The 13,567-nt window shown below is 42.0% G+C and overlaps 1 protein-coding gene across 9 annotated transcripts in view; it reads left to right on the forward strand.

Annotated features, from left to right (window-relative positions):
• FGGY (FGGY carbohydrate kinase domain containing) overlaps positions 1–13,567 on the forward strand; it is a 354,457-nt gene that overhangs the window by 51,896 nt on the left and 288,994 nt on the right. For 8 of the 9 annotated variants that reach the window (XR_013999411.1, XR_013999412.1, XM_081145346.1 and 5 more), the window contains one exon: positions 7,992–8,080. The exons of the other annotated variant lie outside the window; for it this stretch is intronic. Coding sequence is in view for 6 of the 8 variants with exons in the window: in XM_081145346.1 (XP_081001472.1) it covers positions 7,992–8,080 (89 nt within the window). In the remaining 2 variants the exon portion in view is untranslated. The remainder of the gene's footprint in view (positions 1–7,991; positions 8,081–13,567) is intronic. 9 annotated transcript variants of the gene reach the window in all.

The following is a 13,567-nucleotide window of genomic DNA, read 5'->3' on the forward strand; positions in this document are numbered from 1 at the left end:
TGGGTTGAAGGACATTTGGGGAAGAAAGAGGAAGGGGCATCTATGTGAGCCAGCCTGAACTTGACACCAAGTTGTCCTCAGATGTCCCAGAGTATTCAACATTTGATGGAGCTCCTTTCCTGCTGCAGCCCCCTCTCCAGTGGTGCTTGGCAGCCATTCAGCATGGTGCTTCACTGACCCAGGAGTCCAAGCCAAGAAATGAATGAATCCATTTTCCAATTAAAATGAAACTTCTCCAAAGGACCTGCTTCACCCCGAGAAGAGAAATTTATCTTCCTGGCAGTCTGGCTTGGCTAGAATATGTCCCTGCTCCTAAGATAGACTGTGAAAAGCCATTACTTGAATGAGAAAAGAGAAACTGGGACAGTTCTTATTCATAATCTCATTTATTTACCCATTCATTTCTTATTTCCATTTCCACAAACTTCTATTTAACTTGTACATCTCTGCTCATTCATTTCTTTTATTCATTCAGCTAATGTTATTCATCATCTATATATCAGATGCAACAGTAGGACCTAAGAATAGAGAGATTGAAAAAAACACAGGCCCTTCCTCTTAGGAGCTTTCAGTCTAGTGAGGGAGACAGGCATGTGAACAGATAATGGGAAGTGCCATGGTTGGGATATGCACAGAGTATTATAGGGGATGCCTTAGAGGCACCTAACTCAGGGGAATCGGGAAAGATTTCATGGTGTGGGTAACACTTGAATGGAGTACTAAGTGATGAGTACATGCTGCCAGGGAGGGTGTTTCAGACAGGGCACACTATGAATAGAAATACAGCGGTGGTCAGAAAAGGCACAGTGCATGTGGGTGATGTAGTGTAGTATCTCAGAGTGATCAGAGGTGAAGCTGGCGAGTAAGACATGGATAGTATATGTCATGTTAATGAATTTGATCTTGCACTCCAAAGGTAGTAGAAAATTTTGAAGGATACAAAGTATACTAGATTGAAAATGAAAGCTCCCTGTAGGTGGGGACTGTGTCTGTTGTCTGCTCATTTTCTTAGTATTGAGCATAGTACCTGAAATGTAGAGGGCCCCAAATAAATACTTATCAAATTAATAAATTATTTATAGTCAAATTTATATTTTGCATAGGCCATTGTATTCTAATTGGCTGTGTATAGGATGGAAATTGAAGGGGGTAAGATCTGAAAGTTAGAGGCTGTATCAGTTAGCTTTGCTGTGTAACAAACCACCTCAAAATTTAGTGGTATGAAGAACTACCAATTTTTAACCTCATAATTATGCAGATTACTCATTTGGAGGTTGCTTATTATGCAGATTGCTCAGAAAGCTGCTCTTTCTTGTCTCTACTGAATTCATTCAAGAATCGATGGAGGGCTTTTGGGTAGGGTTTGCTGATTTCGGCTTTTCTCAGCTCTCTTGCATGTCCTTGAGCCTTGGCAGGGATGGTTTGTTTATACTCTACATGTCCTCTCATCCTCCAGCAGGCCAGCTTCAACTGCCTCACATGGCAACATTACATTCCAGGAAGACAAAAGCAAGGTCTTTTAGGCCTTAATTGAGAAGTAACACAGTATTACTTATTCATTCCATTGACTGATGCAAGTCATAAGGCCAGCCCCAAGTCAAGTGGTGGATAAATACATTCATCTCTTCATAGGAAGAGCTACAAAGTCATATTGCAAAGGGCATGAATACAAGGAAGGGAAGAATTATGGCCATTTTTGTAGAGTCTCATAGATGAGATAGTAATCCAGGTGACAGACTATGATCGACTGGAAATGGGGTAGTGACGATACAGGGATGATGGTTATGTTATGTCAGCTTGACTGGGCCACAGGGTGTTCAGACATTTGGTCAAACATTATTCTGAGTGTGTCTGTGAGGGTGTTTCCTGATGAGGTTAACATTTGAGTTGCACCCCAAAGACTTCTCTTCCTATTAGGACTCCCTCCCTTTCTCCCTCTTTTCCTGCTTTCCTCCCAATGCTACCCACAAAAAATAGTGCTATCTGGGTCACCATGACACTCTCCTTTTCTCTTGGTCCTTCTGCATTTTGTTATGTTTTAGGGAGGTGGATACCTGAACTGCCATGGGGCTGGTCCACAGAGATCTATGTTTCTGTCTGTCTTCCCACTTCTCTGTGTATAACCTTGGGACAGTCATGGTGTGACTCCTTTCTGGATTTTAGTTTCTTAACATGCAAGGTGAGGTTTATAATTTCTTGCCCTCCCTGCCTTAAAGAATTATACAGATCAGATGAGATCATGCATACTAAAGTGCTTTGAAAAACACGGAGCTCTGTGGCAGTAATTAGAGTGAAACTCATTGGCTTATCAGGCCCTCTCCATTATTGCATTTAATTCTCACAATATCCCTTTGAGGTAGATGCTAGTAATATGGCATCTGAGGAAACTGGAGCTTAGAGAAATTAATTTGCTTAAAGCTACACAGCTGGGAGGTGGTGAGGACAATAATTAAACTCAGGTCTGCCTGACTCCAAAGTTCTTAGAGCCCACATACCAAAGCCTCATTTTCCTAATGCCTGTGGTGGTATCACATTCCTGGGCCAAGTCAGCTCTGCTGAATGTGATCAGCTTTCATGTAAATGATAACATTTTTCTGGTTGGGAAATCAGCTAGTGTGGATTATAAATTTACCTTTCTGTACAACAGAAGGGCTCTAGGGAGGTGGTGGTGGGAGGGAGGATGTGTATATATACTTACACACACACACACACACACACATATATATATATATATTTCTTGAAAATTAAAAAATTTAAATTATACAATGGGATTATTTTATTTTATTTCACAATTCTATGAAGGTACAGTTAATTCCTCCTCTAATGGGGGTAGCCTTATCTTGTCATTTCAAGTTTTTGATTCTTGGGTGCCATTCTCCACAGTAGCATAGACATTTATTTTACTTGACCTTTCGGCTTCTGCTCAAATCTCTCCCCTCTGAGGCCTTTCTAGCCACCCTGACCCCCAAAGCCCTTTCTCTCCTCTAAACCCTGTCTGCGATTACTCATTAGAGGCAGCTATATGGCCACACTCAAAATATTGTGATAAAGTTATGAGGCTGACTCACCAAACGTTGATATGGGGCTCATTACATTATCGTCATACATCATCTTAAATGAATTACCTTTTCCTTTGTGCACATCTTTCTCCAGCTGCCTTTTAACTTTAAAAGGGTCTGACTTTAAATTTCTTTATACCTCTTGAAACTTTTTACTTTGTTTCCCCCATGAGTCAGCTAGCTGGCATCTTCCCTCCAGGAGTTTGTCATTTTGAGGTGGATTTAGGCACATGAATATATAATTAGGATAGAGCAAAGGATGGAGGGATTCACTAAAAAGGAGACATTTGAACTGGATTTGAAGCAAAGGTAGAAGTTCGATTGTGGGAGAAGATGGCCAGTCAATCCAGGAGAGGCATTAGTCTCAATAGAGGCATGGGAATATATAATGCATAATGCATTTGGGGAACTGAAAGAAATGAGGTGAGAGGGGGGCGGAGAGAGCTAGGAGGGGGTGATGGGAGATAAGTCCAGAAGAATTCATAAAAATAATGGCCAAGTTGGAGCCAGCTTCTTAAGTGTCCCAAGAACCATGCCAAGGAGATAAAATGTGGTTTTAGGCCACGAGGAACTGTCAAGCTATTTTCAACAAAGGAACGGAATGGTAAGTTTAAGGTTTTAGAAAGATGCCTCTAGTAGCACAAGCGTCTCAGTGCATCTGTCTGTCTGACTTGCAGTATGTCCAATGTTAGATCTTTCTTTCCGTGGATGGGTGTTTAAAACAGAATTGTTTCATTCATTCTGGGAAGTTTCTTGTTGGGGATTATGACCCACTTCGTGTTTTCTGTGTCATTTTTCTTTTAAGAATGACATCTGAGGATTAAGTTTCTTCCTGATATACAGCTTTCTTCTCTGGGCTCCCAGCCTGTGCCCCAGTTTGGAGCCTTGAATGCAGAGTGAGGATGAGGTTTTGCTTTTTACGGGTGGTTGTGCTGGAAAACACCGTGGTGAGTATTTGGAATGTGCAGGCAGGATCATTTATTGGGTGGGGAGTTAGGGAGCTCTGTTCCCTCCCTTTTCACTGCCCACAGCAGATATCCCAGATAGACTCCCTTGGCAGTTCCTAACAAAATGCTTGGATGACCCTTTTGGAACTGGTCGTCCCTGCTTTCTCATGCGCTTCTAGACCCCGGGGTCTCCCCACATGCGCTGCAGTATCTGCTTCCTTTTCCGCCCAAGCTCCCTCAGCGCCTAGAAGCCAGCAGAGACCACACCGCCTCCTGGGACAGGCAGTGAGAGGGAAGGGGAGGATCTAGCTCCATCTCCCTGCCCGAGGCTGGGGTGGCTGCTGCCTGGCCTGGAGTCTTGGATATACTGTTCTCCCTCCACCCTCCGCTGAGGCCTGCAGCTGTGCACTCTTTGAGTAGTGCCTCCTCCCACGAAGTGCTGTCGTTTTATGAAGTAATACATGATTTAAAAAAAAGGAAAGAATTGTTCCTTTGGTTGCTTTCAAGCCTGGGGGATTGCTTGCTCAAAGGATTTTTATTGGAATGCAGAAGTCTTATTGCCAAGTCACACACCCCAAATCATGGCTGATGTCTTTTTTTTTTTTAAAAAGACTCGTTTTTTGTTAGTTGCCTGGTAACTGTAGGATAGACTTAACCCATTCAGCACAGAGGACTCCTACTTTGAACTGGATTTAGCTATTGTGTAATGAGATACACTGAAGTTGGCATGCTTCAGGACCTGCCCTGTGCTCTCTAACCCGGCCACCCTTTGTGTGGGGAGGTGGTTATTAGGTACAGAGAAGGTGAGTGGGCCAGGATTCAAAGTGAAATCTCTGAAATTAAAAAAAAAAAAAAGTGTGCAAAATAATGTGTTTGGGAGGGCTTTTCTTTTCTTTCTTTTTTTTCTTTTCTTCTGTAAAGAATGGCAATAGCTTCTTTCATGACCCTTGCAAAAGGCCAAAACCCACCGCTGCTCTGACAGATCTGGGGGCCTGAGGGTGCCGGTGACTGTGGTGTAGTGGGAGGAAGGAACACTCATGTTAAAGCTGGCAGCCTGTGTGACATCACGCTAAGCCCTTGTCATCCAAACCACTGTTTCGGCATCCTTCATATTCTATTGTATGTCACTTGCACACCTCGGAACCCCTCTGAGAATCAGATGAGATGAGGTACATGGGAACACTGTTATAAGCTGTGGAGGAATATAAGAGGGCAGTCACTGTGTCTTGATGTAGGCCCAGTGGTTACATGGATAGAATTAATTCAGTAAGATTGAGGCCCTCGGCTAGGACTGAACTGGCTGGGGAAGGGGGAGAGATGGAGAGATTTTTCCCACAGAATTAGAGTAAAAATTCATCCATGGGGGCTGATATACCCTTGGCCAGTCTCGCATTTGATGGCCAAGCACTTGTGTATCAGGTGGCCCAACATGAGAACAGCATGGGATCCTCACCGGTAGTCTGGCAGCCTCTTCAAGTGAGGTGACCAAGCTTCTGGAGACATTCCCCTGCATCCAGCAAACTCTCTTTTCCCTTTGCTGGCTCATCTCCAGGCTGCTTTTGGAGTGAAAGCAGGGACTATTGCTGTCTTCTCCTAGACCGCATGCATTCTTAAGGACACCTTATACTTCTAATAAGATGCTGTTTTTGGTTTCTCATCCTATGGAGAGGTTGAACTGGGGTCGCTGGCTGTGATCAGTGAAACTGGCCTGGTCTAAAGAAGCAATGACGCTCCTGGCTGCCTTGTGCCTCCTACCCCCAGGGTGTGTCTTTTTGGGAAGAGGCCTGAACTTTTCGAGATGTTCTGCTTGGGTGCCATTGTCTGCAGTGGCTGTCTACACAGCCACAGGCTGAAAGCTCTCATTGTGCAAGGTCTTTCATGACCCTGCACGGATCTAACAGAAGCAGTTGTTTTCTGAGTTTAGGAAGCTTGTTCAGCTCTGGCTTGAAGCACTGGTTGTTGCTGCAATGGTTTTAGTGGTTCATTTCTGGTGACTAGCCTTGGATTTCTGGAGCCCATAGGAGGAGGCAGCCTCTTCTCTTTCTCCCTGAGGACCAGTCACCGAAGCCACAGAGCACATGGAAAGAGAATTTCTTAGATTACCCAGGAGGCATACTAGTTTCACTAGTTTGACTCACATACTAGTTTCAAAGGCTACCATTTTTTTATTGTAATTTGTGAGTGTATAAAGATACTCCTGTTTCCTAGCTGTGTTAGGCATATTTAGTCAACTTTAAGTTTTTCTTTGTTTAGCATTAACATGTATGGGTGTTCAAAGAGAAGTTTAGCCCTCTCTAGATATATGTTCTCATCCAAATGCTTAGGAATTTAAACAAATAAGCAACAACAAGAATAGAAAATGGACTGTTCGCATCAGAACCCTTTTGATGTTACTGTTGTTCTGGGGAACCCCTGTATCTGGGGTAATACTCAGTTTCTCTGCTGTGCTTAGATGTCTGTGTTCACATAGTTGTGATAGGGAAGGCAGAAACAGGAAGAACTCATAGAATCTGAGGGCAAATGTAGATAAAGGGCAGTTGTGTGTCAGTGAAATAGATGTAATAACACTTTTGCATTGTTCTAAGGAGATAACACATCTCGAAGCCCTTTGTAAACTCTGAAGCCCTCCTCACATGAAAGATTAGAAAGTGAAACTGAATAGTTTGGTTGTTCAACAACTATTTATTGAGTGCCTGCTCTGTGTCACCCTCTAGCAGGCACTGGACTATGTATCTTAACTTCTGATTGTTGCCCTTAGGGTCCCAAAGATACCCTGTGCTGATGATACAGTCTTTGTTCTTGTGGCCTCTTGGGGAGGGGATCATTGAAACCAAGACATGGACAGTTGCCTGGGTGGTAGGAAACCTTTTTTTTGCTGTTGCTTCTAGTCTGCTTTACTCTTTATGAAGTTCTTCTCCAGGTACAGGAAATGGCCACTTCACAGCTTTGAAGTTTATCTCATCTCCAGTTTCCTTCATAGGCAGAAGTTAAATGACTGCATTGGCATCCTGATTCTAACTTTTTGGGAGAAGAGATCTGATTGACTCAGGTCACATGTCATCCTGGTCCAGGGACGGGGAATGGGGTCATGTAGTTTTTACCTCACAACTAAGGGTCCAGTCCTTTGTAGGGGGAGAAGAGGGACAGTCTTGGGATATTCTACCGCATAAACTGACAGGGTCCTTGACCTCATAGAGCTTAAGGTCGAGCAGGAAAGATAAGACATTCATACATAATTGTGTGGTGGTATGGGTTGTGTGCCAGCCGGACCTCACCTGAGTAGGAGCTCCTGGAAGGCCTCTCCAGGGAAAGATGGATAGGGTTAACCCAAGGGGGCAGGGTGACATGGACCCTGGGCAGGAACAGAGTGGTGGGTGAGGAATGAATGTTCCAGGGAGGGCAGGCAGAGGAAAGAAAATGCTCAGTGGCAAGAAAAACTCTGACTGCATTAGCAGTGTGGAAGAAACAAATGTTTTAAAAACAGGAATAGCCTGATTATGTACCATTCTCTTTGGCTTAGATTGGAAGTCCTTTGAGGGCAGGAGTCATTTGGAACCAGTTGGTGTGGAGGGAATTTTACACGGGCAGAACATGTTCTGTTTCATGCATTAATTTCTTAGTACGATTTTCTTCCCAGCTTACAGCTTTGAGCTTTGAAATGTTATATGTCTTGAAGTTTATCCTCTGTGCCCTCACTGGTCAGATGGATCGTATACCTTCAGAGTGTGCTTCCTACCCCTCCAGATTGGCAAAGGGGGCATAAAAGGGAAATTATAGTCATTTTTGGAAGGATCAATAATCGCCAATTTTTCTTTCCTATATAGGTAGTACGTTTACATCATCTCCTCTCTCAGCCCCTGAACAGATGTTCTATTGGATATTGTTGGCTATGCTTTTGTTTTGAAAAATTCGAGACATTATTGAAAGAGGAGAGGGGTAGAGAAAAAAGCCCATAATTGATTCTAATATATATTTTATTTGGCAGAACTTGAGAGAGACTTGCTGGGATAAGGCGGGACATTTCTTTGATCTCCCAGACTTCTTATCGTGGAAGGCAACAGGTGTCACAGCACGGTATGTTAATTACAAGTTAGGTTTTATTTGCGCTCATCCATTCTCGGGTGTCTGTATATATATTGCTTTCCTAACTCGCTTTGACTGGACGCACTGTTTGTACATCTGCATGCGATTTTGCATACTTGAAACATCTTGAATCCATCTTCCACCTTCGCTGCACATGCCCAAGCACCATTGTTTCTACGAGGCCCAGAATGTGGCATCCAAGGTGAAGACCATTCATTGAAATTGGACACATTTGAAAGAGACATGACAGTCCATTATGAAATGTGACTGTTTTTCCAAAGGCACTTTTAACATAGTGAATAAAAGAGAAATATATTTTTTGGCCCCTAAAATGAAGACAAGAGGTAGGTTTTTTAAAAATAATTTTTAAAAATTTCAATTACAGTTGACATACAATATTATATTTCGTGTGTACAACATAGTGATTAGACATTCATGTAACCTATGAAATGATCACCAGATAAGTCTAATGCCAATCTGACACCATGATTGTTATTATAATATTACTGACTATATTCCCTATGCTGTACTTTACATCCTTGTGACTATTTTTATAACTGCCAATTTGTATTTAATCTCTTCATCTATTTCACCCATAAGAGATATGTTTTTTAAGGAAGCTCGAATGGGTGTGTTATGAGCCTGTTTTGCCTTTTATATTAATGTACCTGAATCCGTGCAGAGCATGGAGGTATATATGTTGAAGTCAACAGTATTTTTTAAAAAATTGTGAATGTTATAAATAAGTATGTGCTACGTGGCAGAGACAATTTAAAAAATACTCATTGAGTGTGAAATTGCGGCTATAATTAAGAGTGGATTTGTGCATAGATATATATATGGTGTCCCCAAAAAAGCGTATACACACACTTTGAATAATTATAAAGGCATTTCATTTTCAAAATTGAGCTATCAGCTGTTAAAGTATGTATACTTTTTTTTGAGACACCCTGGGCAGGCTTGACATGAAATCTCAAAGTATGCACACCTGCTGTCATTCTGACCTCAGATTTCAGGGGATGCGCAAGGCTGAAGCAGCAGGGTGGGGAGGGGTCTTCTCATCTTGAAAATGGTTTAGACTCTGTATTGAGTAAATCTGTGGGGAAGAGGATCAGCTCCCAGAGGACAGATAAACCTGTATAAATAGATATCTTTGCAGTGGAACATGTTGTATCTTAAAGTCAGCTCATTCCAAAGAGCTAAATCTTTTCTTTCTTTTTATTTAAACTCAAGGGAAGCGGGAACACGAGCCCCACTCTCCCTGTGCTCTTTGTATCTCTCTCGTTGTGTAGGATTTGGACCCTTTCTTGTAGAGCGTTGATAAGATTGTGGTAGTTCAGCAGCAGGGACTTTCAGAAAGGAGACAGAAGAGGATGTGTTTCACAGTCACGTCATTTTTCATGTGGATTTTCTCCCCATGAAGTGATCATTAATCTAAGGTCTCGGGGTAGTGGGGATCCACCTGTGTATGCAAATGGCTTCAGCAAACCTCAGGTACTCACCCCTCTGTGGGGGAGAAAGCTCCGGAGGAGTGGCCGGAACTTTACCCCAGAAGGTACAGTTAGTCACTGTTACACTGTTATCACCAATGGGGAGGCCAGAGTGCGGGTGAAGATGTCATCTTGAGCATTCCTTTTTTGGTGTGAAATTAATTGTCTCAAGTTATTTCTGGAAGGACTTTTCTGTAGATATTTTTTTTGACCTTTGTGCAGTAGTGAAAGAGATGTTTTCATTGTGTTAGCTAAATGCACCAATTTAGTTGAAGCAGTACTAGTAGTGTGGATATTGGCAATACCCCATTGGCCTGCAAACCTTGAGGACTCAGAAATAGAACCACAGATGGAAGAGGACCCTGCTTGCCTTCTCTTTTAGTGTTTCCTTCTTTTGGGGGGAGGAGGGGGCATTGCCTTGCTCCCTGGTTCTTTTTGATGGTGCTGGATAGTCTAAACCCCCCATTTCCTGGTATCTCATGCCATATGAAGACAGCATTTTGAAGCTAGCTCTGGATCAGATAGATTTAAATGGGGCAGCATGCATACCCACTGTGGAGTCACAGTGTGACTTCTTGTCTTTGATTCTGCCACACAAGACTTGTGTGATTTTGGGTATGTTCTTTCCTTCTTTGAATCTCACTCTCCCTATCTGTAAAATGGGATTCATGATGCCTGTCTTGTAAGCTTGTTCAGAGAGTCCTATTAAACCAGTTTTTCTAAACTAGCCTGATTATAGAAATCAGCTGGATCATTTATTCAAAGCACAGATTCCCAGGGCTTCCAGGTGTTGTTGTTTTTTAAATATGTTTTCATTGATTTCAGAGAGGGAGGGAGAGGGAGAGAGAGATAGAAACATCAATGATAAGAGAGGATCATTGATCGGCTGCCTCCTGCACTCCTCCCACCGGGGATTGAGTCTGAAACGGGCATGTGCCTTGACCGGGAACCAAACTGAGGTCTCCTGGATCATATGTTGGTGCTCAACCACTAAGCCACGCCAGCTGGGATTTTTTATTTTTATTTTTTTAAACTATACTTAGAGAGAGGAAGGCAAAAAGAAAAAAAAAAGAGAGAGAGAGAGAGAGGAATGTGGGGAAGAGAGAGAAAGAGAGACAGAGACACCTTGGTGGTATATCAGGATAACACTCTAACCAACTGAACTACTCAGCCAAGGCCCAGGGCTTCTAGTTTTGAGCCTATGTATGGAATGAGAATCTCCATGGGGTACCTGGGAATTTTATGTTTAACAAGCGCCCCAGATGGTTATATGATCAGGTGATTTTGCACAACATTACCTAACAGAATATATATGGAGTAATACGGGACTTCCAATACCTGTAAGGGGTTGGAAACATTTTAAAAGGTTTAATGAATTTGGTGAATTTAAAAATGGAGAGCTTCTGTTGACCTATGAAAACATGCTGAGGAGCTTCCAGCCCTGCTCATGACAATCTCAAACCCTGGGGAAGCAGAAAGATTAATGCTCAGAAATGATTTATTGGCTGTCCCGTCATCCCTGCCATTTTTTAAATTGGCTTTGACACTCATGACTCATTCTATTTTTATTAGTACAAATTTGCAGTCCTCCTCTCCATGCCCCTTGCCCTGTGCTTGCGTACTTGCGAGTACCTTCAAAGGCTTCCCCTCCAGGGTCCCTGTCTTCTGGAGCAGAGCCCGTGGACCTTGGACCCAGCTCCAAGTTCCTCTTGCAAAGGTGGCTGCCCTCTCCTCTTGCACCCAGTTCCTCTTGCCAGGCACCCAGTTCCTCTTGCAAAGGTGGCTGCCCTCTCTCTGGCACACCTATCTCTGACATCTGTCTTTCTCTCCTGTTGTTTCCTTAGTCTCCAATTTTCTCTCCCTTCTCTATTTCAACCTGCACGATCAGGGTGAAACCAGTCACCCCTCTGAACTTTCTCGATTGTACAATTGGATAACAACAGTACCCACTCCAGTACCGGCTGAGTGAGGAAACAGGAAAACTTCCAACGCAGTGCTGAGAAATTTTTTGAAGGAGTTAGCTATTTTATTTTGTTCCCTTTTTCTATCGATTTTGGCAGGCAGTGTTTGCATTAAGTTTCTGGCATGGTGGAAAGAGGGAAACCTTTGTAGTGAAACTGACTCGGGTTAGTGTCTTTCTATGTACTGTTTGCAGGAACCTGGAGCAAATTACTTGCCCCTGCCCTGTCCTGAGCCTCAGGTCCTCATCTGAGGTCCATTCAGGGTTATGGAGGGTCTTAGAGGCAATGTGGACAAAAGGTGTACCACATAATATTTAAAGAATGTGGGGTTCTTTTAATGAAAATCCCCATTGTCCTCTCTTCTAGAATAAGAAAGATGAGGAAGGGTCTAAAATCGAATGTGTAAGGCAAAAAAACAGAACAAAAGCAACACACAGAAAAAACTTTGGGCAGTAAAACATGAACTTGGCATTCTCTGGGCTGAGGAGAGATTCGGATTTGGTGTTTATTTGGCTCTCATTGTGATTGTTTTGGGAGGCTTTGGGGAAATGAGTGCCAAAAACGCTAGAGGGTGTTTTTTATTATTCTAGTGGAGTTAAGGCTAGAGAGTGATTGGATTTCACCTGTCTTAGAGCTTTTAGACTTGTTTTTGGCAGTGAGGGTAGGTAAGAAGTCTGAGCCTCTTCTTATCTGTTTTTCTTCCCACCCCTACTTGTGTTTCCCACTCCCCGCCTCCCTTTAGTTACTGTTCTTTCTCAGCCTTCAAAATATGGCAGCTACTCTTGTTTATCTGAGTCACCGAGAAAAATCACCACCTGGATTATGATTAATTTGTAATTCAGCTCCATTCTTTTTATTACATTAATGAAAATAATTATTGCTAGTTTTGTTACTACTACTAATAATGGTAATTATCATTTATTGTATGCATTTTCTTTATCTGTAATAGGCATATTATCAAATGTGAACCCCATTAGCCCTGGAAACCATCAGTTTTAGAACTGAAGCTGAATGTTTTAGTAATTAGCCATATTCTAGCCATTGAGTGGGAAACTGTCCAGAATTTTGGTAACGTAAGAAATGGGAAGTCAGAAATTTGAATAATAAAATTTTGTGTACTCAGACAAAAACACATTCGTATATATAAGTCCTTGCTCTAAGGAGATTTGAAGTGATTGGTAATAAAGTAAGATAAAAACAGTGATACAGTTTTAAAAAATCACAATGGAGTGAAAAGACTAAAATAATAACAAAGATGACTGCAAGAGTGTCTTAGAATCTATTTGGCTCTTCATAATTACTAATAGGTTTGTTTCCAGGCTTCCTAGTGGCCAAAGCGAAGATTAGAACATAATCAAGATGAGCCAAGTGAACAGATAAGAACTTGACTGCTGTTCAGGAGAAGGGAACTCTTTCTAACACAGGGCCTGCGAAGAATTGCTTGTAGATTATCAAGGGTTGATGACATTCTACACATTATTTAAAAGTGTGCCCTATTAAATTCAATGATAATTTCAAATAGACTTTTTATTTTAAAACAGTTTTAAATTGACAGAAAAATTGTGAGGACAGTACAAGAGAGTTTCTATACTTGATACCCGTAGTTAACATCTTAAATTAGCACAATTGATGAACAGATACTGATATATTATCATTTAGTAAATTCCATACTTTATTCACATTTCTTTAGTTTTTTCCTAATGCCTTTTTCTGTTCCAGGATTCTATCCAGGATACCGTATACATTTAGTCATGTCTCCTTAGACTCTTCCTGGTTGTGGCAATTTCTCAAGTTTCTTTGTTTTTGGTGTCCTTGACAGTTTTGAGGAGTACTGATCATGTATGTTGTAGCATGTCCCTCTGTGGGAATTTGCCTCATGTTTTTCCAATGATGAGACTTAGGTAGTATGCTTTTTGGGAGGAAGACCATTCTCTGATGAGTATCATTCTTACATCACATTAAGAGTCTATACTATTAGTATGACTTATTGATGTTGACCTTGATCACCTGGCTGAGAGGCACTGGTC

The sequence above is a fragment of the Miniopterus schreibersii genome, assembly GCF_964146895.1.
Source record: "Miniopterus schreibersii genome assembly, chromosome: 8".
NCBI lineage: Eukaryota > Metazoa > Chordata > Mammalia > Chiroptera > Miniopteridae > Miniopterus > Miniopterus schreibersii.